This window comes from Carcharodon carcharias, chromosome 11 (assembly GCF_017639515.1).
Source record: "Carcharodon carcharias isolate sCarCar2 chromosome 11, sCarCar2.pri, whole genome shotgun sequence".
Classification (NCBI taxonomy): domain Eukaryota; kingdom Metazoa; phylum Chordata; class Chondrichthyes; order Lamniformes; family Lamnidae; genus Carcharodon; species Carcharodon carcharias.
Window position 1 is genome coordinate 148,738,257 of NC_054477.1, and position 24,627 is coordinate 148,762,883.

At 41.8% G+C, this 24,627-nt stretch overlaps 1 protein-coding gene across 11 annotated transcripts in view; it reads right to left on the reverse strand.

Annotated features, from left to right (window-relative positions):
- The window catches only part of scel (sciellin), a 109,267-nt gene that overhangs the window by 74,926 nt on the left and 9,714 nt on the right, over nucleotides 1–24,627 (reverse strand). For 3 of the 11 annotated variants that reach the window (XM_041199943.1, XM_041199946.1, XM_041199939.1), the window contains exons 1-2: nucleotides 19,609–19,795; nucleotides 2,637–2,755 (exon numbers count right to left, since the gene is read on the reverse strand). In XM_041199943.1, the coding sequence (XP_041055877.1) occupies nucleotides 2,637–2,694 (58 nt within the window). In that variant the 5' untranslated portion in view covers nucleotides 2,695–2,755; nucleotides 19,609–19,795. Of the gene's footprint in view, nucleotides 1–2,636; nucleotides 2,756–19,608; nucleotides 19,798–24,627 lie in introns of those variants that run through there. The other 8 variants (XM_041199941.1, XM_041199944.1, XM_041199949.1 and 5 more) reach the window with 8 other exon arrangements.

Consider the following 24,627-nt stretch of genomic DNA (forward strand, 5'->3'; position numbering starts at 1 on the left):
GGATGTGCCTTTCCTATGGCATGAAGACCAAATGAATAATTCACATGGTGAAATCCCTAATTCTCAAATGTAGACACACCAATCCGGGTCTACACATTGCAATGTTACATCTGAGAGTGACCTTTAAGTGCAGCTATTCCATCACCGGCAGGGCTTATGTTTGACATACAAGCATGTACCAATTTACCTTCTCTTACCCATTCTACTCTCTCAGAAACTAGAAAACAACTGTTAAAACTGCAAAAGAGGATGACCAACATGCCATATAAAAATGTGGGTACAGAATTACCAAGTTTACAGTTGGGATAACAAATTTGCATCCAGTATCCCACAGAAGTTACATGGCTACCAACTGAAGTGGCAAGGATTTCTTCGGAACCAAGACCCTATGAAGTCATCACACAAAGGCGCAACGGGGAGACATAACCAAGGACAAATCAGATCCATTCCAGCTACTCAACCACCGTGCGGCCCTATTGCATCTAGGACAAGATCCAAAATGCAACCAGGAACAACATTTAAGAATGACAATCCCACAGATCACCGTGAGCAATCAAAGAAACCTCCAGACAAGGTTACCATTACAAGATCTGGACCTACCAATAGATTACCTCTATGTTTTATAGATTCATGAGTCCTATAAACTCATGTAATTGTAACCAAACATGAACATGTATTGTAAATATTTATACATTTTTAGAAAGAGGGAAAGTATCTTTAAAAAGAAAGAGGGATGTTGTAATGTGTCTTTAAGGAATAGCAGCATGCTATCACTTTAAGGAAAGCATGTCATGTGATCCACCCTCAGTTTCACTTTGGCCTGGAGTAGAACCCTCCTGCTGATGTCCTCAAGCGTTATATCCATGTATATAAGTTCGCGTGTGCCTGTTTTTTGTAAATATACCCACAGTGTGTTTGCACAATCCCTTATGAGTGATTGGTGCTTTTATATCATTATAACACACATGACAGGGATGACTTGGAAGCCTTTTAAAAATAACAGCCAACCCCATTCCCAGTGATTCTTGATTTTCAGAAGTGCCTTCTAAGTGTGCAGGCTGGTTCAGGTCAATAGCCCACACACTGCACTCCCAACATGGCTGGCTCCATTAGGCGATAGGCCTGGCTCTCCTCAATCTTCATGGAACAGGGCCAGCTTTTCAAAGGTGCATGGTTCATGGCAACTCAGGAGGTATCGTAAACCATAGTCTGCATGAGGGAACCTCTGGAAAGGTAAATTCAAGGGGTCCTCCTCATGCACCACGTGCAGCCTCCCAAACAAACCCTATAAGCCCCCACCCTCATGGCAAACAAAGCTTCCTAAACAACCCCAATGTCCTCTCATGCCCCACAAGTCAAGCTATGCCAATCCAAACAAACCCTAGGGCCCCTTGCGCCCCAGGCTAATGGATGTCTGAGCTCTTATGTATTCTTGGCTGTATTAGGCTGTAATAAAAAGGAATTTTTTTTTAAGATAGTGGAAAGTGATCAATGAATGACTGTCTTTAAAAGGTTTCTTCACCATTCCTCTGTAACGATAGGATTCATTTCTTCTCTACAGTGTATAGTGGATGAATTGACATAGAAGTGCCATAGCTTGGCATGGTGGTGCAAGAGGGGCCTTAGCAATTGTTTGGAGAGCTTGGCTTGGCATGAGGGACCATAGGGGGTGCGTGGGGCCTGAGGTGGCATGAATGGGGCATAGGGGAGTGTGAGGGGGTGTGAGGGATGACGGCTGAAGGGCCTTTCAATTTTTATTTTAAATGTGAGCAAGTCCCAGCACATCGAGGCTGGGCTTTAAAACAGCCATCTTGGAACCCAACAGCCCCTGTGGTTGCCTGCAAACTCTTTCCCCGGGGTCGGCTGATGTGACAGTAGCCCACACCCACCACCACCTTCACCCCCACTAACCCCCCTCCTCCCCTCACCCCCCCCGCCCGATGAAAATCACATCCCTGCAGGCACTTGCCCCCGAAGCGGGCGGTCCAAGCCAGGAACTTTCCCGACTCCCACTATCTACTACTGAAAATCCAGCCCATAATTTTTGAACGGTGATTCTATAAAACAGGAAACGTAATCATTGGAACGTCTTTGATCACTTTGCAATTCTTTGTATATTACTTTGTTATAATGCATCAGTGGGCAAAAGCTTTCAAAAAATGTAGACCAACAAAAAGACGATTTTATTTTTCATTTATCCTTAGATTTTGCCTCACTATTATAGGGGCAATATTTGCTTGTTCTACTCTTGACGTAACTCAGGGTATACATAAGAATAGCTAAAGAGAAGGATGACAAGAGACTATCAGGTGCATCAATGCTCACACTATCCATTAAGTGGTGGTCCTTGTGTTCTATCACCTTTTAGATGCTTTGTTACATTACTTAATCATTCAATGACATCCCTACTGACATTCATTGGCGAGCAATAGGGAAAATAATTTCTGTTTTACATATTTACAAGTGGATCCAAAAATGGATGGAATGTTACGACTCCTCCCGGTCTTGCCAAAGTCAATGGACTTTTGAATGCTTGCCGAATTTCAGGCCCTGAGCCCGCCACGATGGGGCCATAACATTCTGCCCTATCGTGTATACGTGCATAAATCCTAGCAAGAAATATCAAATTTACAAACCTGCTCGAGTGGTTTTTGCATCTGAGAAAGAGTCTGCTAGTTTGCGAAATATTGACATTTTCAAAGGTTTGAACTCGCTATCACTTCTTCAATGAAGATAAACTCTTCGACAGGTTCACCTACAAGCAAATAAGGCAAAGTTTAGCCAAAATTCATAGTCCACTATCTGTTCAATTTATGAATCACAGGATACACTTTAGAGGAACAATGTTAGTACAAATCAAATGGAAAATGTAGCATTGACAATGAAAGAAAAGCCTAAAAGGTTGCAACAGCCATAGAGATTGGATGTTATCTTTGCGAGAGAAGACTTGCCCACCAGATAATCCATCTGCGAATTTGAGAGATTACATTCCTAAATATGGGATCATAGAAACACAGAAAGTAGGAGCAGGAGTAGGTCATTTGACCCATCGAGCCTGCTCCACCATTCAATATGATCATGGCTGATCCTCTAACTCAAGACCCTACTCCCGTTCTCTCCCCATACCTCTTGACGCTTTTAGAGTCTAGAAATCTAACTATATGATTCAGGTGTTGCATAAATTGGGGCTTATAGCCTGTTAAGAGTTGAAGGGAAAAGGAAAGATTAGACACAATGGGGAGAATTTGGCAATTGGAATGAAAATGATGTGGGAGTCTCATTTCAGATAAAAAATCGTGAATGTCAACAGATAATGAATCTGTAAAAGCAGACAATCAAGTTCAAGAGTAAACTAACTCTTTGCCACGAATTATTGTAAATATATTGGTTGTAGAAAAAAAACACATCCACAAACAACATATTGTAAAGGAATTGTTTTTCTTAATTTTATACCCTAAGGTATCTATTTCTCTACACCTTGAATTTTTTAGTAGATTACAATATTTAATGTATAAACTTTGACAACAAACAACTTTTCTTCAGTGTTCCTGAATAATACAACTGTATATTCTAAGCAGATGTACAAACAGTGTTAACTTAATTGCATTAACATGCTTAGGTTTATCAGCTAAATTGATTTATAGGTCTCAATTTTCACCTACCTGACTATCTGATTGTAGCTCACTGCAGCTTACTTTGCCCCACCTAAGCCCTGACCAAACAAATTGATTATGCAGTAATTGGATTCATATACTCGCTATTGTTTAGTATGTGCAAGCTTAAAGAGATCATGTAAGCAAAAGGCTAATGGTACATTGTTCCAAATGGTTCCTGCCAGCGGGTGAAGAGTTCCCAGTTAGGGTTTCATGTTTGTTGGGCCCCACAAGAAGTGTGACGGCTGGTTACCCCAATTAGCTAGATGGCTAACATGTGGTTCAGAATAATGCCAACGGCAGGGATTTGATTCCTGTTCTGGCTGAGGTGGACTTGGGACATGCCTCCTCACCCTGCCTCTATTGAAAACAACGGCAAATCACCAGTGACAAGAACTGCAAAGGAAAAACAGCTCAGGATGAAGCTTCAGTAGGCAATGAACCAAGGAGCTGTCTTCAGGCAGAGCACACATACCATACTAGAAGTGTGATCAAAATTGAGTACAGTTACATTTAAATGGAAACATTTTCCTCAGTTGAGATCGGACCAATTGCACTGCTTCATTCAGTAACCTTACTCAGTACAGTTTGCATCTATACTTTGACTGGAAAGTAGTCTTCTGCCACAGCCTGTTTTGGTAAACCTCTTACAGCAGGAACTGCAACACTTCAGCATCGAGAGTAGTTCTAGTTATATATCTCTCCTGCACCTTTGTGAATGCCTAATCAACTTTTTTCTGTCACCACCACGATTTCTTTTAAAAGCTACTGCAGACAGTACACAAGGCTTTTGGAAAAACGGGCAATAGTTTTTTGAGCCAAAGCCAAATAAGGTTGGGAATCAAGCTAGCACAGAGTGGTTCTTGCTTCTAATGGCTAGCTGTGTTTTTTTTAAATTCATTCATGGGATATGAGTGTCACTGGCTAGGCCAGGATTTACTGCCCAGCCCTAATTGCCCTTGAGAAGGTGGTGGTGAACTGCTGAAGTCCATGAGGTGTAGGTACACCCACAGTGCTGTTAGGGAAGGAGTTCCAGGATTTTGACCCAGTGACAGTGAAGGAACAGCGATATATTTCCAAGTCAGTGTGCTGAGTGGCTTGGAGGGGAACTTCCAGGTGGTGGTGTCCCCATGTGTCTGCTGCCCTTGCCCTTCTAGATGGTAATGGTTGTGGGTTTGGAAGGTGCTGTCTAAAGAGGGTTGGTGAGTTCCTGCAAGGCATCTTGTAGATGGTACACACTGCTGCCACTGTGCATCAGTGGTGGAGGAAGTGAATGTTTGTGGATGGGGTGCCAATCAAGCAAGCTGCTTTGTCCCGGATGGTGGCAAACTTCTTTAGTGTTGTTGGAGCTGCACTCATCCAGGCAAGCGGAGAGTATACCATCACACTCCTGACTTGTGCCTTACAGATGATGGACAGAGTTTGGGGAGCCAAGAGGTGAGTTACTTGTTGTAGGATTCCTAGCCTCCGACCTGCTCTTCCAGCCACAGTCTCTATATGGCTAGTCCAGTTCGGTTTCTGGTCAATGGTAACCCCCAGGATGTTGATAGTGGAGAATTCAGTGATGGTAATGCCATTGAATGTCAAGGGGCAATGGTTAGATCCTCTCTTGCTGGAGATGGTCATTGTCTGACACTTGTGTGGCACAAATATTACTTGCCACTTGTCAGCCTCAGCCTAGATATTGTCCAAGTCTTGCTGCATTTGGACATGGACTGCTTCAGTATCTGATGAGTCGTGAATGGTGCTGAACATTGTGCGATCATCAGCGAACATCCCCACTTCTGATCTTATGATGGAAGGAAGGTCATTGATGAAGCAGCTGAAGATGATTGGGTCTAGGACACTATGCTGAGGAACTCCTATAGTGATGACTAACGGGACTGTAATCGGCCGGGTTGGATTTATCCTACTTTTTGTGTACAGGACATACGTTGGGCAATTTTCCACATTGCTGGGTAGATGCCAGTGTTGTAGCTATGTTAGTGCCTCTACTCTGTTATTACTTTCAAAATTAAAACATTTGTTTTGTGTATTGTCCAAACTGTTGAGGCTGTTCGTGCTGTGCATTGTCTGAATTGTGTGAGCGTCAGCACTGTGCTTTGTCCAGGGAGTGTTGGCATGTGCATTGTTTGAGTTATAGGAAGTGTTAGCATTATGTGTTGTCTGAACTTTGGGCAATGTTCCATGTTGTGTGAACCCTGGCAAAGTTACCTGTCCTTTATCTGAAGTGTAGCTATATATTAGCAATTATCCCTGTATATCAAATTACACATTGCAGGAAGAATGTCAGGAGATTGGTGTTCAATTTTACCCTCCATTTCCAATATTGTCTGGTATACCTTTAGAATGCAATACACCAATGTTATCCATATAGTCACTTTTGCTATGTCACAAAAAAACTGTTCAGTCTTTTGCATGCAGACAAACTATTCTGAGCACAAACAAAAGCACATTTCTGCAAAACTCTAAGAGTTTACAGATCAGTTTCAAAATAGGTAATGTTTCAAGCATTGGATAAATATCTCTAACTCCGTATCTCAGATATTCACACAAATGTGCACCTGATTTTTAACTGATTTTTCTGTAATTAAAGTACAAGCATCAAGTGAAAAGCATTCAGCAAACCTCTTCAGTTTATGTGTCCAAGTGCACAATGCATGGAGGTAAGTCTCAACGAAACACATCTCTTGCGCATACCAGTAGAGAACCAAACTGAGACATGAATTGTCAAACTTTTGCCACTCCAAACAAAATAAAAGTTTGAATATTATTTTTTTTCCCTGGAGACCACATCACTTCAAAATTATAATGATTGTTTCTTTTCCTAATCTCACAGATATTTTGGCCTTTCTTTCTGTTAGGGAGGGAGTTCCAGGATTGCAAGCCAGCGACAGTGAAGGAACAGCGATACATTTCCAAATCAGGGTGGTGTGTGGCTTGGAAGGGAACTTCCAGGTGGTGGTGTTCCCATTCGTCTGCTGCCCATGTCCTTCTAGGCGGAAGAGGTAATGTGTTTGGAAGGTGCTGTTGAAGGAGCCTTGGCGAGTTTCCTTATTCTTTTGCTCATGGGCCAATAATGCAGCTTCAGTCCTGAGGTTGTGGCATGTAGCCTTCTGATGAGCTACGTGCTGCACTTTCAAACTCAATTAAGCAGGATCAGGTCTAGAGGATGTCCTGTGAGAGCAACATGTGGTGCTACCTCCCTCAGTGAAGAAATTAAGTGTTTTCTGCCAATATCCAAGCTAGAAGGTTAAAGAAACTTAGGGCTGAATAATATGAGGCGCTGGATTGCCTGCCCCCCCCAGCTAAAAAAGTCAGTGGGGAGCTCCCTGACAGAACACAAGCTGCCCCGCAATCATTTAACGGCCAACTGGCCATTAGAAGACTTGAGGCAGGACTTCCCCCACCCTTCTGGATCAGGAAGTCCTGCCTCAGATATCTGCCAATCAATCAGATACCGGGAACTCTCCAACACTTTGGGACAGAGGGGTGCAATGTTGGATCGGGATGTGGGTCAGTGTTTGAGGGTTTCACCAAGTGTCCAGCTAGCAGGCCCTGATGAGTGAGCCAGGGGGGGCAGTGTTGGTGGGGCGGGGGGGGCTTTGACAGGCCATAGTGGGACAGCAACCTGGGGAGGGGTAACACCTTGGTGGAGGGGGGCCTGGAATGGGTGCAGAGTTCCCATTAAGGAGAGACCCCATACCCCCCCACACCCCATGGCCACCACCGGCTGTCACAGGGGAAACCTGCCAGCTTAGTACCAAGTCAGGTACCAAGGCCCACCCCGCCTGCAGTTAAATCCCTCAGTTGGCCCACTGGCGGGCAGCCACCCAAAGCCACCCCTGCTGCTGGTACAATTGTGGCGGAGGAAGGGGCGAGTGAGTAGGCGGCGAGCAGGCCGTCCACTGGATTTAACAAGCCCTGCCTCCCCCCACCCCCATGCCTTGAAGTCAGTGAGGGAGGGTAAAATCCAGCTCTGACTATTGATATCAGAACTAAAGACAAAGACATTATAGAGGATACTCCACTTGGTTTATCGGAATGATGGACACATTCTATTTGTTTTGGCTCTGGGCATGCTAGATTGTCCCTTTTGCACGGCACTGCTGGATTCAGGGCGCCAGTGTTCGGGATCTGCTATATTGTATGTGGGCAACCGTTCAGCAGTTGCATTTGTAAATGTAACATCCTGTCCAGGTATACTCCACAATGTCAGAGTAGGAAACCTCCCAATGTCAGGAAAAAATCAATACAGGCCTGAAAGCATAGCCATCAGAAACATCCAGTAATGATAAGGGGTCATTTTAAAGTTACAGCCAGCACCACAAGTAAAAACAAAATAAACCCCCTCCCATATAGAGATCCACATCACTGGAGTTGTTAGCATTACCTTTTTAACATCACAGCCCTCACTGCTGAAACTGGAGCTACTAGAGTGGCAACCTATTTTCACCTAAAATATGTTAAAAGGAATTGCTTGTAGCTGTATTCTCAGCCATGGTTCAATTGGGAGAATTATCACTTCTGAATCAGGAGGCTGTGGGCTTAAGTCCCACTCCAAAGAATTGAGCACAAAAATCTAGGCAGTGCTCCAGTTCTGGACAGTGCTGAACTGTCAGAGGTGCTATCTTTCAAACGAGAGGTTAAACTGAGGCTCTCGGGAGGATATTTTAAAAATCCCATGACACTATTCTGCAGAAGCACAGGGGAGTTGTTCCTAGTGCCCTGGCCAATATTTAACTCTCGATCAACATCACTATAAATAGAGTACCATCATTATCACGTTGCTTTTTGTGGGAGCTTGCTACGTGCAATTTGGCTGCTACATTTCTACGTTACAACAGTGTCTGTCCTTCAAAAGTACTTTATTAGCTGTAAAGCTAATCCTGAAGTTGCAGAAGGTGCTTTATAAATGCAAGTCTTTCTTTCCCTCAACTCCCTATTAAGACATCCTTCTTGTTATAAGACTAATGTGAGTCAGAGTAGCATTTTAATGCTGAAATGGACAAAAGAATAATAGCTACAGTAATTTATTCTACTATATTCTGAACACTATTAATAATGATAATTTCTAGTAACAGATCTAAGGTGCTAAAAATATGACTGTGCTTTTGGGCAAAGCAGTTGAATATTAATGAACTGATGGTCAGTAGAAGCATTGCACATTTGTAACAACACTTCACATAACAAGCTGTCATCTGCAACACAAAATTTAAGGTTGACATTTCCAAATTAACAACTGAAAACAATTGTATCTTTTTTTGTTCTATGCTTTACAAATGGTGCTCGTCTTAGTGGAACAGGCTCGAGGGCAGGAGGATGTATCAACTACATGGGGAGTGATTCATTTGTTTTACAAACTGGATGGTTCACACTGAAAACCAAAATGTTTCACTAATGTCCTTTAGGATAGGAAACCGCCCATCCTTAATCAACCTGGCCTTTATGAGGCTGCAACCCCATACCAACATGGTTGACTGTTAAGTGCCCTCTGAAGTGGCCTAGTGAGCCACTCAGTCATATCAAACCACCAGAAAAAAGAAGAATAAAACCTGGACACTTGGCTACTACCTAGGTATTGAATCAGGACACAATAACAGCACACTCAGCCTAGATGACCTCGCAAAATTCTCCTCACTAACATCTGCGTCTGGCTCCAGAGTTGAGAGATCTCCCTCAAAAGCTACTCAAGCAATAACCTGACATCGGGATCAGTCAAAGGGCGGGATATTCCACACCTGCCCTCCGCGATCTTCCAGACCCGCCGCAAGTCAATGGATTTCTGGCTGGGGCACCGCCTCGCCTGCAGAGGGTCCCACCCATGACAAGGCCAGAAAATCCCTACCTATGTCTCCGACTCCTCTATCACCATCCTTGGTTATATTTTGTCACACAAGCAGGACGGGCTCACTAAAGGTAGGACCACAGTGGTATACAGTCTGGTGGGAGTCGTCATCGTTAACTCTGGGCCTTATGAAGGCTTGTGGTTTTGGAGCCATCATCACCATAGGGGTCACCATTAACCAGAAACTGAACTGGAAACCCATATAAATGTTTGGGATATTGTAGCAGATCAGAGACTCACTACTTCACTGTGAGTAACTCGCCCCCTGACTTTACAAATCCTCGCCATCCACGGAACACAGGTCGGGAATATAATAGAATACACCCATTTTCGTGGATGTGTGCAGCTCCAACAATACTCAAAAAACTCAATAACATCCAGAACAAAGCAGTCCATTTGATTGGCACCCATACACTGGCTTTAATAGCCATTCTCTCCAGCATTAGCATACGCTGGCTGCAGTGTATAGTAGTCTCAGGATATACCGCAGCAATTTGCCAACGCTTCTCAGCAGTACATCCAAAACAGCAACCACCACCACATTGAAAGACAAGGGCAGCAGGTGCATGAGAACACCATCAACTCCAAGTTCTACAAGTCACACACTCTCCTGACTTGGACATATGTCACCATTGGACATACATCAAACTCCTGTAACTCTCTACCTAACAACACGGACAGACAGTAAGGGTTTATGTGGAAGCCCACTATCACCTATTCCAGGACAACTAGAGATGGACAAAAATAAGCCTTGCCAGCAATCCCCGCGCCCCAATTCTTAATTTTTTTAAAGAACCTGATCTGTTTCAGTATTGAGATGTGTAATGCAAACGGTCATCAAACAGCAATGAGGAATTCTGTTGGGGTGGGTAGCTGAGTTAAAGAATATATCATGAACATATGATGAGCTCCTCATTATAGTACATGATTGTTTTATGTTGCAGCCCATGCAAGCTGTTGTCAGCGCTCGCTCAATCACTGTTCAGACGTAAACAGAGCTATTGAAAAACATTTAAGTTAAAGAACTCAAATAAAAGAGCAGGGGTGGTTTTTACCAGCTGATGTAAATTAAGTATTGTGTTTTTTGTGTTTTTACAATTTAAATACATGCAATTTCTATCAATGGAAAAAATGGGCTATGATATGACGTATTTCACAGTGCCACTGAAGATTAATTTCACACTTCATTGTGAAAAGACTATGTGCCGTTAAAGGAAACCTGACTTTTGTCATTGAATTGTTCAGATGCTGTTGACCTTAAATAATGGAAGCTTTATCATTTGTATGGATTAGGAAAGCTGGATTATTTATTATGCAGGTGAAGCTTATCTTTGCTGTTAATGCAAAATGAACTATAGTGTGAAAAAATGGAAAGTTCTGGAAATACAGCAGCACCTGTGGAGAGAGAAAAGGAGTTATCATTTCAAATTGAATAGGTTCTGAAGAAGAGTGATACTCAGTTTGAAACATTAACCATGTTTCTCTCTCCACAGATACTGCCTGGCCTGCTGGATATTTCCAGCATTTTCTATTTTTATTTCAGATTTCCAGCATCTGCAGTATTTTGCTTTTATTGTCGTGCATGGGCAGCCTGTTTTATAATCTGCCTTTCTTTCTTCTTCATGTCCAGTCAGTGGACACGAAATTCCAGCGTCAAAAGTGCTGCTGAGGCATTGCCGCTCATTTTGCACAACTGTCTAAGATGAATTCCACGGCCAATTTTTCTGTTGCCAGAAGCTTTTTCTTCTGGTAAGCTCATGAAACAAAGTGAAAACATTTGAGCCACATCATTAGCTGGGAGTATTTAAACCAGTTAGTGCAGAGGTTCAGATTCCATTCCCGCGCAACTGGTTAAGGAAGGAGTTACTAGGTGAAGGTTACAAGTTGTATCATTTACACATGCACTTTTCCACAATGGCATTCCACTGCTCGGAGGAAATTGGCAGGCAATCAAATGCTCAGCCTGGTGTCATCCTCTGCCTGCTTATAAGACTTTGATTTGGATGTAAACAGAATTATTCTAGCAATTATGCCTGCTCTAGCTCTTTTCCTCCATGAATATATGAATATTCCTTGTTGACTTTGAGGGATACATCACTTTGGTTTTGCCAATGTTCACCTTCATTCCAAAGTTCATGCCTGTTGTTACTTGTCTGTCTATTAGTTCTTGCAATCCTTCTTTTGTGCTTGCTGCAAGTGCTTTGTCATCTGCAAATGTAACTGATGTTATCATCCCTCTCCCACCCAATCTTAATGCCAAGTTCTGTGTCTTCATGCACTTCCTACATGCACTTCTGCATTGAAGTTGAAGAGGACCAGTGATAAATAACACACCTGTCAAATGTCTTTTTCAATTACAAATTTCCAAGAAATATTCATAGCATACGTTCAGAGATGGAAAAGAACAAGAACAGGTTCAAGAATTAAAGTATTTAAGAAGCATATCTGCAGATGGAAGATGCAACAAAGAAATAGGAACAATGGGAAAGGCTGTATTTGTAAGAGACAGTTGCTAACCAGAAAGCTGAATAAACAACAAGAAGTGAGTTTTTAAAGAGCTTGATTTGGACTGTTGGTTTGTGTGGGCGTGAGACTTGGGCCTAACGGAAGGAGGAGATAAACTTGCTAAATAGCTTTGAAATGTGGATTTGGAGGAGAATGGAAAGGATCAGCTGGACAGAAAACTGTAGCAAATGATGAGATGCAGAGGAGAGTGAATGAACAAAGAAATTGGCTAAGCGTAATTAGCAAAAAGCGGGGAGACTGGGTGGGCACATTTTATGAAGAAACGGACTAGTAAGGAACATTATGGAAGGAAGATTTCAAGCAAAAAGAGGAAGACAATATCAGTGCTGGATGGCTTGAAAACTGAAGTTATTGGCAAATGAAAAAACTGGTACAGGATAGAGAGACATGGAAAGACCGCTATGAGCCAAGGACCTTCGGGCAGAGCACACATGATGACGATGATGATGATACTCTAGGATGGGTCAAATCTTCCTGCAGAAGGTAACATTGTGTTCAAGACATACGCCATTCTTAATGCATAAAGCTGTCAGCAAGTTTAGGGGAAAAAGAGATACCCCTTAAGTTGCAAATCTCTCAAACTTTCTGGTCAATTTATGCCACTCTGCCATTTGTTTCACACAAATGTTGTCTCGCCCTTAGAACTTGCCCATTAAACATGTCACACAAGGTTAGGGCTCATCATTAACAGCATGGGTACCCCTTGAGCAACATAATGCCAATCAATCTCTCTGATCCAGAAAGGGAACAATTTAAACTTGACTCTCACTCCTGCAAATTTAAAAAAAACTCAATATTTGAATTGTTTACATTTTTTCTGACTTTTCCTTCTCATTTTTTTTCTCTCTTACTTAGTCCAATCCTTCTTTCATTCACCTTATTTCTCTTCGTAAACCTCATTAGACACTAATTCACCCCTATTTCCATGTCCATCATTCCTATTTCTTTCTCAATCCTTCAGTCACATTAGCTAAGAGAATAGACTGTCAGTCTCCTTGTGCACTAAGGTTCCAGATGCTCCCTTGCCATCACTGTATCATTATCAGCTCACACTTCCAGTAAATTACGCTGCAAATAACGTTCGAGCTTAATTGTTCAAATGTTCAAATTCCTCCGTGGCCTTGCCCCTTCCTATTATCATCTCCTCCAACCACATAACCCTCTGAGATATCTGTGCTCCTCTAATTCTGGCATCTTGTGCATTTCCAATCAAACTGCTCCATTATTGGTAACCGTGCCTTCAGTTGCCGAGGCCCAATGCTCTAGAATTCCCTCCCGTCACCCCACAGCCTCTCTACCTCGCTTTCCTGCTTTAAGACACTCCTTAAAACCTGCCTCTTTGACCAAAAAGCTTCAGGTCATATGACCTGATCTCTTCTAATGCGATTCAATGTCATTCTTTGTTTTATAATACTCCTGTGAAATGCCTTGGGACACTTTATTACATTAAAGGTGCTATATAAATGTAATAATTTGTTGTTGCTGTTGTTGAGCTGAGCAGGAAAATGTCTAACGGCATATGTCACAAGATGACCCGCTCCAGCAAAAATAGGCCCAACAATCTATTTCACTGTGTATAAATGGTCAGCATCCAAATGAAGAAATTTAGGGGTAAGTCACTGGTATAAACACAGGTCTGCATTATTTTTTCATCATAATGAGTTATTGTTTCTCCACCACAAACATTGGATGATACTTTTAGTATTTAATTGTTAAGTGGCCCAGCATATCATGAATAGAATGCCTGTGAGCTTAGATTCTTCACAAGCAGAAGAGAACTGATACTTAAAATGTACCTCTGCGATTCCATTAGACTGTTGAACATGAACAATTAAAGGTACAGTTTGCCCCCTACCGCTAGATTAAAAGTAGCTTTGTTTTGTCAACTCTAAAACTAGGGCAAGGTGTAGAACAATGCTTGTGTTTCTCACGAAAAATAATTTTAAATTTCCTAGCCGAGCTTTAACCTCCATAAGATAAAGAAGAATTGCTCTTTCAATGGCTCCAAGGAGCTTCCCATTAATCAGTAGAATCAGAAGCATAGAAAACATAAGTCTCTTTCAACTGACCCAACACAAGGAGCAGAGGTACACAAAAACTCTAAAAAGAGAACAAGTGACACTGTGCTGAGGAGCCACAACTCTCCACTTGAAAACTATTCTCTCAAACCCTGACGGACAGTAGAAAAGGGCCATTAGTTAATAGGCTGACACTTAAACACATGTTTAGGACTCATTGCTCTGATCACATATCCTGCTTTGTATTCAGGACTGGTTTCATCTGAAACCCCTTCCAGTCAGTGACAACAAATTCAGAGATTGTGCTTACATATCCAATCGATGTGAAACCATGCAGTAAAATTATCTGGGTGATGAAAAACTGTCTCTTTAAAATGAAAACTTAAAACAAGGAGTTAGTTAGTTTGTTTGTGTGTGTGTGTGGGTGTTTGCAAATTATCTAAACCGGTTGTGCAAGTTTTGGGTGGGGTTATATGCACACCAGAATGACACCAATGGTACACCTTTATTCCCCTATTCTAATAGCCAATGCAAATTTTTCATTAAATCTAATCAATTTGTTAATTTTTTTATTCTGTTATTATTACCCTGTTATTAAATTCTGTTGGGTTTGTTCTTAACTTGGATCAAGGTAAATTGCATTTGGTTGCATTAATTACAGAGGAACATTGGTTAATTGAAACTACAAATTAACAGGGCTTTGACAGAAATGCTTTATTATGCAACACTTTCCTGCTTTGACGCTAAAGGCCATTATCACCTGTATGCTTCTAATTGCAGTAGATTTACACTTTCCATGTTTATTTTTTGAAAGGGGAAATGATAGCATAGTGGTTTTGTTTTTGGACTAGTAAGAGGCTTGGATTGATGATTTGGAAAAGCTCAAGTCTCACTATGGTAGCTGAGGAATTTAAAATTAATTAAATGATTGTGGAATACAAAGCTGGTTTTAGTAAAAATAATTGTGTTAAAAGCCCACCTGCTTCACCAATGCCACTATACAGAAAGAAAGCGGCCAGCCCTATATGTGGTTCCAGACCCATAGCAATCCTCACAACATTTGAGAACTATTTAGATGAGCACTTGAAACGCTATAGCAAACAGGGCTATGGGCCAAGTGCTAGAATTTAGGATTAGAATAGATAGGTGCTTGATGGCCAGCATGGACATGATGGGCTGAAAGGCCTGTTTCTGTGCTGTATAACTCTATGACTCTGTGACTCTCTATGACTCTATGGTTGACTCTTAACTGCCCTCTGAATTGGCCACAGAAGTGAATCAGTTGTCAAAAGGTGACTCACCACAACCTTCACAAAGGCAATTAGGGATTGGCAAAAAATGCTGGGCCTTGCCCGCAACCCATAAAAGAATACTTTTTAAAAATTGTATCATCTTTCAGATGTGAAAGATGTTAAACTGAGGCCCTTTTTACCATATAAAAGAACCCATGCACTATTCACAAAGCAGGAGAAATCTACTGATATGTCCCAGGTAATGTTTATCCCTGATCAATCACCACCAAAATACATCAGGTGATCATTTATCTCATTGCTAGCTTGTGAATGCAAACAGCAGAGAAATAAATGATGCACACATGCTAGCTGCTGTCTTTCCTGCTCTGCAAAAAGTCTTTCATTGTCTGTGAAAAGCTTTTAGGAATTATGAAGTAATGAAAAGCACTGTGTAAATGCAAGTTCTTTTTTTGAGAGAGATAACCATATGAGAGAAACAGAATTCTAGCACTCAGTGCTAGTATCAATCGCACAGGTATAGTAATTAACATTGAATTATATAGGATAAACTGAATTGAAACTGGCATTTGGCCTAACCATTCCAACTAGCATTTATGCCCCATATGAGCCAAGTGGAGCTCCAAGTGCAAAGTAAACTATTCTACTCTCTTCCAGACAAAGGTATGAGATTTCAAATCGAGACCAACAATTCCTGTGCCAGTGAAACATTTTGCATTTTCCACACCATCGTGTTTATTGCATCTCTGCACAAGGCTGCAGCTAGCCACCATGTGGCAAATGATGGCCAGGGTCTAGGTATAAGTCTAATGCATATCTGGCCAGCTGGCAAAATTGGGCTATTATAGCCTACAGGAGAAAGGAAACAGCATTCCAATCCATCTCACTGGATTCATACCTAAGTCCTTGGCATAATATGGTACTCTACTCTCCACATAATCTTTCTCCATCAACCTATGTCTCATCCATTTTCCAATTCAGAGCTATACTATTTTCTGATGATGAAAAATAATCCAACAAGAGTCTCATCCATCAGCAACAGAAATAAAGAAATCTTTTCAGTCTCTTACATGTATTCACACCCTGGTCAGAATTTCCATTGGATGCAGCAACATTAAGGTGCTCCATGCAATTTTTCATTTTAGAGACAAGGTGCCTGGTGTCCCTAAGCATTTCTTTGTAATATGACTAACAGATGGAAGAATTACTCCCCAGTCACAATGGTAGTCTGCTCATGGTCACATATTTTATTTCTCACACCTCTCTCTCTGATTGAGATTGCCTATTAGACACCCCTCTGTCATCTGCCTAAACTGTTACCAATATTCCCAGCTGAATGGATACAATTGGGTAACTTCTTTTCCAATCACATCTGGAGCCTGCAGTGCTGTAAATAACTGGAATTGATTTTATGCAGGAGCTTTGTTTGCTGAAGCTCATAGACATTATTTTTGAATAGACTCATGCTATAAAATGCACTGTTTGATTTGAGCACAATCAGCTGTAAGTCCTGGCCCGTCTCCAACTCACTGACTCACGCAATGATGTCAAAAAAGGAAGACTTGCATTTAAATAGCACCTATTTCACAACCACAGAATATCCCAAAGCAGATTGCAGCTGTGAGGTACTTTTGAAGTGCGGTCACTGTTATTATGTAGGATATGTGGCAACCAGTTTGCACACAGCGGCTCCCAGAAACAGCAATATGGTAATAACCAGATACTCTGTTTTTGTGATGTTGATTGTGGAATAAATATTAGTCAAGAACCAGAAATAACTCACCTGCTCTTCCTCAAAATAGTTCATTGGTTCTTTTACATCGTTTACTAGCAGGGCAGATGGGGGCCTCAGTTTAATGTCCCACACAAAATGCAACACCTCATTGGAGCATCAACTTTGATTTACATGCCCAAGTCCTGGAGTGGAACTTGAATCCATAACAATCTGGACTCAAAAGCAAGAGTGTTACCCAGTGAGCTTCAGCATGTTAATAGACACCAGCTCCCCTGTGGCAAATTTAGAGTAGTTAGGCTGTGGACTTACATCCAATAGGATCCAACCCACTGAACAACCACACTGCCTCCAAGCTGTCCATTTTATTTTATTCTCAATACGGGGTGGAGTTAAAACATTCCACCCTTCTAAAGTCCAAAGCTTTTCTTCTGGAATATGTAAACCTAAATTATTTTCAACTTTGTTTCACGTCACATCTCATTTACAGTGATATGAGTGACATTGTACCTAAACTGAAAAAAAAGTACATGGAACTCTTGTCAGGAGTGGACTGCAAAATAGTGTTTCAAAATGAAAAAAACAAGGAAGGAATCAATTGACACTGGAAGCTAGTTTTCATAAATTGTAGCTTGTATCATTTATTTTTTTTAAAATGAATCTCTTTCTCAGCTCCTCAATCCCAAAGACCCCAGACTTATAATTTATTCTTTCAGAACAGGAGCAAGTTGTGAAGTAAACTTATGGTCAAAACTGGAAACTGTTTCAGGAGGGAAGGTATTTGGTTTGTGTGGATTCTCTCAGTGCTCTAGAGGAGGAGTCAGTCTCATGGAGGAAACATTTCCTTATCCAAGCCTCTTCCATAAGGACCTTCATCATGACCAGATGTTGATGTGCAAACCTGACACCTGCCTCTGGACCTGGGCAGCTACAACATCAGGGTGGCTGACACCTCACAAGCTGTCTTGCATGGGTCCTTTGCTGAAGGTAAATCTCCAACATATAACTGATGAGGAAGCTCTGAGGCTTGGAACCCATTTGCATGAAGTTGCACTGGAGTCTCCAAGGCGCAAACTCACGCTAACATGTTCAGGGTTTGGTATTTGATTAATGCTGAACTTGTGCAGTTCCAGCTACTGCCACCGGCATTCAGTATGTAGGGAATTCACACTTTGGTTAAGCTGACTATGTTTCTTGGAAAGAGTTCCCAGTAGCTTCTGTATGTCTGACAAGTCTTGAACCCATATGTGTCACTAGCGACCATCTAGTGACTATCTTCCTTGATAAGGGTGTAAGTCGGATTTCTTTAGGATCAAGTTGGATCCAAGATGGCATGACTTGTGATAGAAGATTACAACTAACTTGTTACTCAGTGACACCCTCAGTCATCCAATACCTGAACGAGTCAGGTAGGCAGCACTCCAGGCTGCTTCTAATGGCTGACCAGTTTAATGATGGGAATTTGGAGGGGCAGACGTATTACTGCAGTTAAAATTCTTCCCTTTCTGTTCCACCCTGTAAGCTAACTCCAAAAACAGATATGGTGGTCCTGATATAGGTGGGCAATCAGGAAGAAACTTAGCCACATGCTGTGAGTTAAACTCCAACGTATGTTGTATGCTTGAGGTTCTTAAGGTTTGTCTCCTTCCAGCTGTGCCAATAATCTCTGAGCAGAGATAACTGAGGTATGCAGGCGTTCACCTCATATTGGAAAATTCAACTTATCTGGCTCTCCCAGCAGAATGGTTTGGAGACGCTAACCATTGTAATGGATGTCGATGCATGTTAGGCACCTGACTGCCCAAATCATCTCTTCCCTGAGCTACTTTATGCATGCCCACTGAATCCATGATTAATCATCAACATAAAAAAGAACCTTTCTTTTCAAACACATTTTTGTTCCTGCCCGATCAAACACAGACACACCTGAACATAAAAATCACCTTTAGCTTTATGGCTATTTCACAAGCACTGCTATTATTTACCTGTTTTCCAATTGTTTCCTCAATTGTCCAAAATGATTAAGGATATACCAAAATAAAGGCAGAGGCTTTCCATGTCATAACTTATTTGAAAGGTAGTTACAGTCATACTACTCGACTGAACAAGTACTTCAAAGCAATTACAATTCCAAAAATAAATTAAATTTCACTTTCCTTGACAAGTCTACTGGGAATATCTGGACCAAGTATATGTTTGGCTTAGAGGACTATGGTCCTCAGAATTCCGTAATTTCATTAGTTTACACAGCATTCAAGTTTATCTTAAAATTTATAACCTATACAATGCCATCTTAAGAAGAGGGAAACACTTTTCACATCCAACAAAACAATAATCCATCAGCAGATACTGGATTAATGCTAACAATGCCCCCAAGTAGAAAAGAAAGGTTCCTCTGCCAGGTAAATAATATTGTCATCTGAGCCATTTTAAAAGTGTTCAGATTCTCTTTAGTCTCTTTACATATTACATACAAGAGGACACATGTATGTTGCTAGTTGAACTTGGAGCATATCTTATCAAAATTATCAAAGTGTCAGGTCGATTAAGAGAAATACAAACATTAATATCTTGAACTCACCTATTTGATTTTTGTTCTCTAAAGGAATTCCTTTGGAGTTTCTTCTCTGCTTCCAGTGTTATGCGCTGAATGCTCTTTGCTGCCGTGTCCCAGGGAGCTGACAAGAGTAATGGTGAAGGTAATGCTGGCAGAGCTAACTCCCAGTTTAATTGTTCCTGTATTGACAGGGTTCCACCCCAGTGGCACTGACTCACACTCTCACTCCCTCTGGGTGGAGAAAAGGGAGGGTACGTTGTAACCTCCGTCAAGCAGAGAGCACTTTAAAAAACACTAGATTGGCAGCAGAGTTTCCACATTCCGCCACTCCCTCTCAGGTCAACTAAACTGCATTCCTTCCATATCAGTGCAACTCCACCTGAGCAGATTCCACCACCTAAACGTATTTGCAATGTAGCCATTGTATACACCTGTCTGCAAGGTACAGTGAGAATCAACCTGTTCCTGACAGAACAAAAACAGAATTACCTGGAAAAACTCAGCAGGTCTGGCAGCATCGGCGGAGAAGAAAAGAGTCGACGTTTCGAGTCCTCACGACCCTTCGACAGAACTTGAGTTCGAGTCCAAGAAAGAGTTGAAATATAAGTTGGTTTAAGGTGTGTGTGTGTGGTGGTGGGGGGGGGAGAGATCTCTCTCTCCACTCCCCCCACACACCTTAAACCAGCTTATATTTCAACTCTTTCTTGGACTCGAACTCAAGTTCTGTCGAAGGGTCGTGAGGACTCGAAACGTCGACTCTTTTCTTCTCCGCCGATGCTGCCAGACCTGCTGAGTTTTTCCAGGTAATTCTGTTTTTGTTTTGGATTTCCAGCATCCGCAGTTTTTTTGTTTTTATCTCTGCTCCTGACAGAGCCCTTTTGTTGATACCATTTAAAGAAAAAGAGAATAACTGATATCCAAGAATGAATACAAGTCAGAAACCAGAGGAACAGTTAAACAGGCACCTGGAATTTCAAATGAGATTACAAACTGTTGATTCTTTTCACATGTGTACTAATAAGAAGCAGACATTACTAGTGCCAAATTTTTAAGCAGAGCTATCTACTTTATTTCCCTGTCCTTTCCCCCATACACTTTAATATCGCACCTTTTCAAGTACCTAACCAATTCAAATTTAAATGACATTAAAGCCCCTGACTAATTCATCATTTATGCTCAAGAATTCCATATCCAAATGACCTCTCCTATAAAAAATGTCTCTTTACCAGCCCTTTGTTTATTCAGTAGTACTCCCGAGTCTATACCCTGTTGCTACTGATTTGCCAACCAGAGGAAACAAAGGGTGATTTTAAAATCTTCCAGGTGATTCACCCACCGGTGTCTGGCAGGCTGCGATTTTAACCTGCTCTTCTGAACAGGAGAGAAATGTGGTGTCTGGCTACTATTTTTACCCTGGACCCAAGGCAGGGAAGCTGTTGTGGCTCACCTGCCAGGTCAACCGATCAGGAAGGGGAACTGCCAACAGAAAAGGCCCAAAGAGGAATTCCTTTTTTCACTTAACCTGTGGAGCCAAGAGGAACAGGCCCGAATGTCAGACCAACTTACTTTCAGGGCTACAATATTTCAATGTTCAATTTTTCGAAACCTTTGAAAACTTCCAGGAGGTTCCCAGCAACCTCCCCATTCCAGTAAAAACAAAGATTATTTTTTTACCCTTTCTTGATAGCAGTGTCACACTCGTGAATTTTTGCTGACAACAACAGTAGGAATTGTATTCCTATGGCAACCTTAATGTCTAACATTTCCCAAGAGCTTTATGGACACATAATCAGACAAAAATTACCACCGAGCACAGATTAGCAGAAGTGACTAAAAGCCTGGTCACATAGGTGGGTTTTAAGAAATGTTTCAAAGGAGATGGAGGTTTGGGAGGCAGAGAGGGCTCTGGGCAGGTCTTAGGGTCTGGCAGCAGAAGGTGCATCTGACAATGCTCGGATGAAGGGTCTAAAATCTGCACAAGGCTCAGGTTGGAGGAACTCAGTTTTAAAGTCCCTCCTTTCCTTATTACATGCACAGGATGAACCAGACCTTGCACAGGACTGACAGAGCTCAGCTTGAAACTCATCTCATCATTGTATCGAGTGCCACCTTTGCAACAGCAACGATCTCTGCACTATCTTTGTCTGCCACCACTGAAATCCCCTCCAAGCCTTTGTTATCTATGGACACAGGACTAGAAATTAATTTACATCAATAGGATTGTTCCCTGCATGTGCCAGAACAGGTAGGCCCGAGGTGCACCAGTTATCGGAATTGTTAGTGCAAATGTGATAAATACAAGAAAGATTGCACTTTTGGGGCATTCCAGGCAAACCTCCCTGGAGGACAGAAACGGAGAAATCCCAGGAGATAATGGCTACAAAAGTCCAGTTTCCTTCTCCTGTTAGGCAGGACTTGGAAACAAATGCATAAGTTAGTAGACACAAAGAAAGTCAGAGGTAAGACTAAAAGTGTTTGGTGCCCATCAGATGGCTGGAGGTTGCATATCCCAAGTTCCACCTATAAACCTGTTTCTCTTTTACCGCCTCGTCATTTAAAGCACTCGATCTTGAAGGTCTTTCATTATTTGCTGTGCTTATCACTACTGTAGCAGGACGCATATTCAATGAATATGCCCCACATCAAAATTCACATTTGCACAATTTATTCTGCAGACAGTGTGTGGATTTCCACATTTTGGCATTCATCATCATAAGATTATAAGATCATAAGAAATAGGAGCAGGAGTAGGACCATTCAGCCCACCGAGACTGCTCCACCATTCAGTAAGGTAATAGCTGATTTTATTGTGCCTATAACTCCACCTTCCTGCCTACGCCCCATGATCTTTGACTCCATTGATTACACATTACGCATAGCCAATTGGTTAGTCACTCAGCTTCCAAAAAAATCACAAATTCAACAGGGGAGTCAAGATGCAAAGAAATAATGCTCAATTCCAAAACTGGGCTGACTTAAACCGTTTCCATGCAGGAATTTCTATGTAGATTTGTGTACTGCCATTCTTTGGGCTGCCTCTAGATACTCTCTGGCTTTAGCAAGAGAAAAGTAGGGAAGGAGGGGCGGGATTGTCCCTGTGGTCTCCTGTCTATGGAAATTTTTGTTATAGACTTGATTTCCCAGACAGGTTTCTCATAAGAAACAGTGAGCTTTATTTACAGTGCTTCAGCAGCAGTTATATGCTTCCATCAAGAAGAACAACTAGACACCAACTCCACTCCTAAGGTTCCTCACGCTTAGGGCTGATTCGTTCACACTGTTACGTGATACTACACAGTACACTAAATCTTAAAGCTACAGTCACTACACTTGTTAAAGCTATAGTTACTACGTTCCTCCCCCTTTACATTTTATTTTGCAATTTATATTTATAAGAACAACTACATTCATGACATTACAAATATATACACGGGTTAAGAAATTATAAGTTCAGTCTCTCAGGTGGTTTCCTGATCTAGGTGGAGCGTCGTAGCTCCACAACTTTAGAACCTCTTACTGAATCTTCAGTTTCTGGAACTGCAGCAACATCAAGTACCACATTAGGCACAGGCAGTTCAGTGTTACCCACTCCAACTGAGACATATAGTATGTCTATCCTCGGTTGATCAATCATAACGGGGGCTACAGGCATACATGGTTACAGGTGGAACATCAGTTTGTTGGGGTATCTCCGATCTTCTCAAATTACCCCTGTGTTTTCGGGTGGTCCGGCCCTCCACTTCTATGTGGTATGACAACTGTCCTGTCACAGTAACTATTACACCAGGTAACCAACTTGATCCACTACCGAAGTTTCACACAAATACTGTTTCATCAACATTAAATTCTCACTCTCAACTATGCAAATCATGAATCACTTTTTGATCCCCTCAACTGCTCTCTACCTTCCTCTTCAAACTGGGGAGTACCAGGCTTAATCTCATTCAAAGGTGGTGCTTCAGAAGTAATTCTGAAGGTGTTGAACCCCTAGTAGTGTGGGAGGGGTCATTCTCTAGTGAAACAGGAAACGTGAAAGATTAGCCTCCAATAATCCTCCTAATAATTTTTTCAACCCAACTTTAAAAGTTTGTACTGCTCTCTAGGCCAATCCATTAGATGATGGATGATACAGTGCTACCTTTATGTGTTTGATGCCATTTAGGCTCATGAATCTTTGAAATTCAGCACAAGTAAATGCAGTATCATTGTCTGAGACAATGACTCCTGGCAATCCATGTATAGAAAAACTTTGGCATAACCTTTCTATAGTCGCATCTGACATTGGCAATCTAACTTCATACGCGTCTAAACATTTGGAAAGTGCATCAATTATTAGTTTAAACATGGTGCCTAGAAATGGACCTACATAATCTGTATGCAGATTCACCCAGGGTCAACCAGGCCATTCCCACAGGTGCAGTGGAACTGCAACAGGCAACTTCTGCAGTTGCTGGCACTGGAGACAGTGTTTATTCATTTTTTTCAATGTCACTGTCTATACCTGGCCACCAAATATAGCTCCTTGCAAGCATTTTTATTTTGGAAATTCCAGGATGTGCACTATGCAACTCAGTTAAGAAAGTTCCCCTTCCTTGTGAAGGAACGATGACTCATGCCCCCCTTAACAGGTTATCATCCTGACTACTCAATTAATTCCTTTGAGTGAAGAATGGCTTCAATTCTTCGGGGACTGGTTCCTGTACCATCCTTTCAACACTTGGCCTTGTACACTAGACCAAGACTGGATCACAGTTCATCTAGTTTCATATTCGTCTTGCGCAGACTGGTGAAGAATCCAGCAAATTCATGGCTAATATGATCTCTTGGGGAGTTTGAGCATGTTCAGTGCTCTCCTACAAAGGAAGGTGACTTAGGGCATCTGCATTGGCTATGTGCATCCCTGGTCTGTGCATAAAACTATATTCATATGCTGATAAAATCAAAGCCCATCTTTGAATTCTTGCGGAAGCTCGGGGGAGGGATGGTTTTTCTCTTTGCTAAACAGACCCAAGAATGGTTTGTGATCAGAAATATGGTAAAATG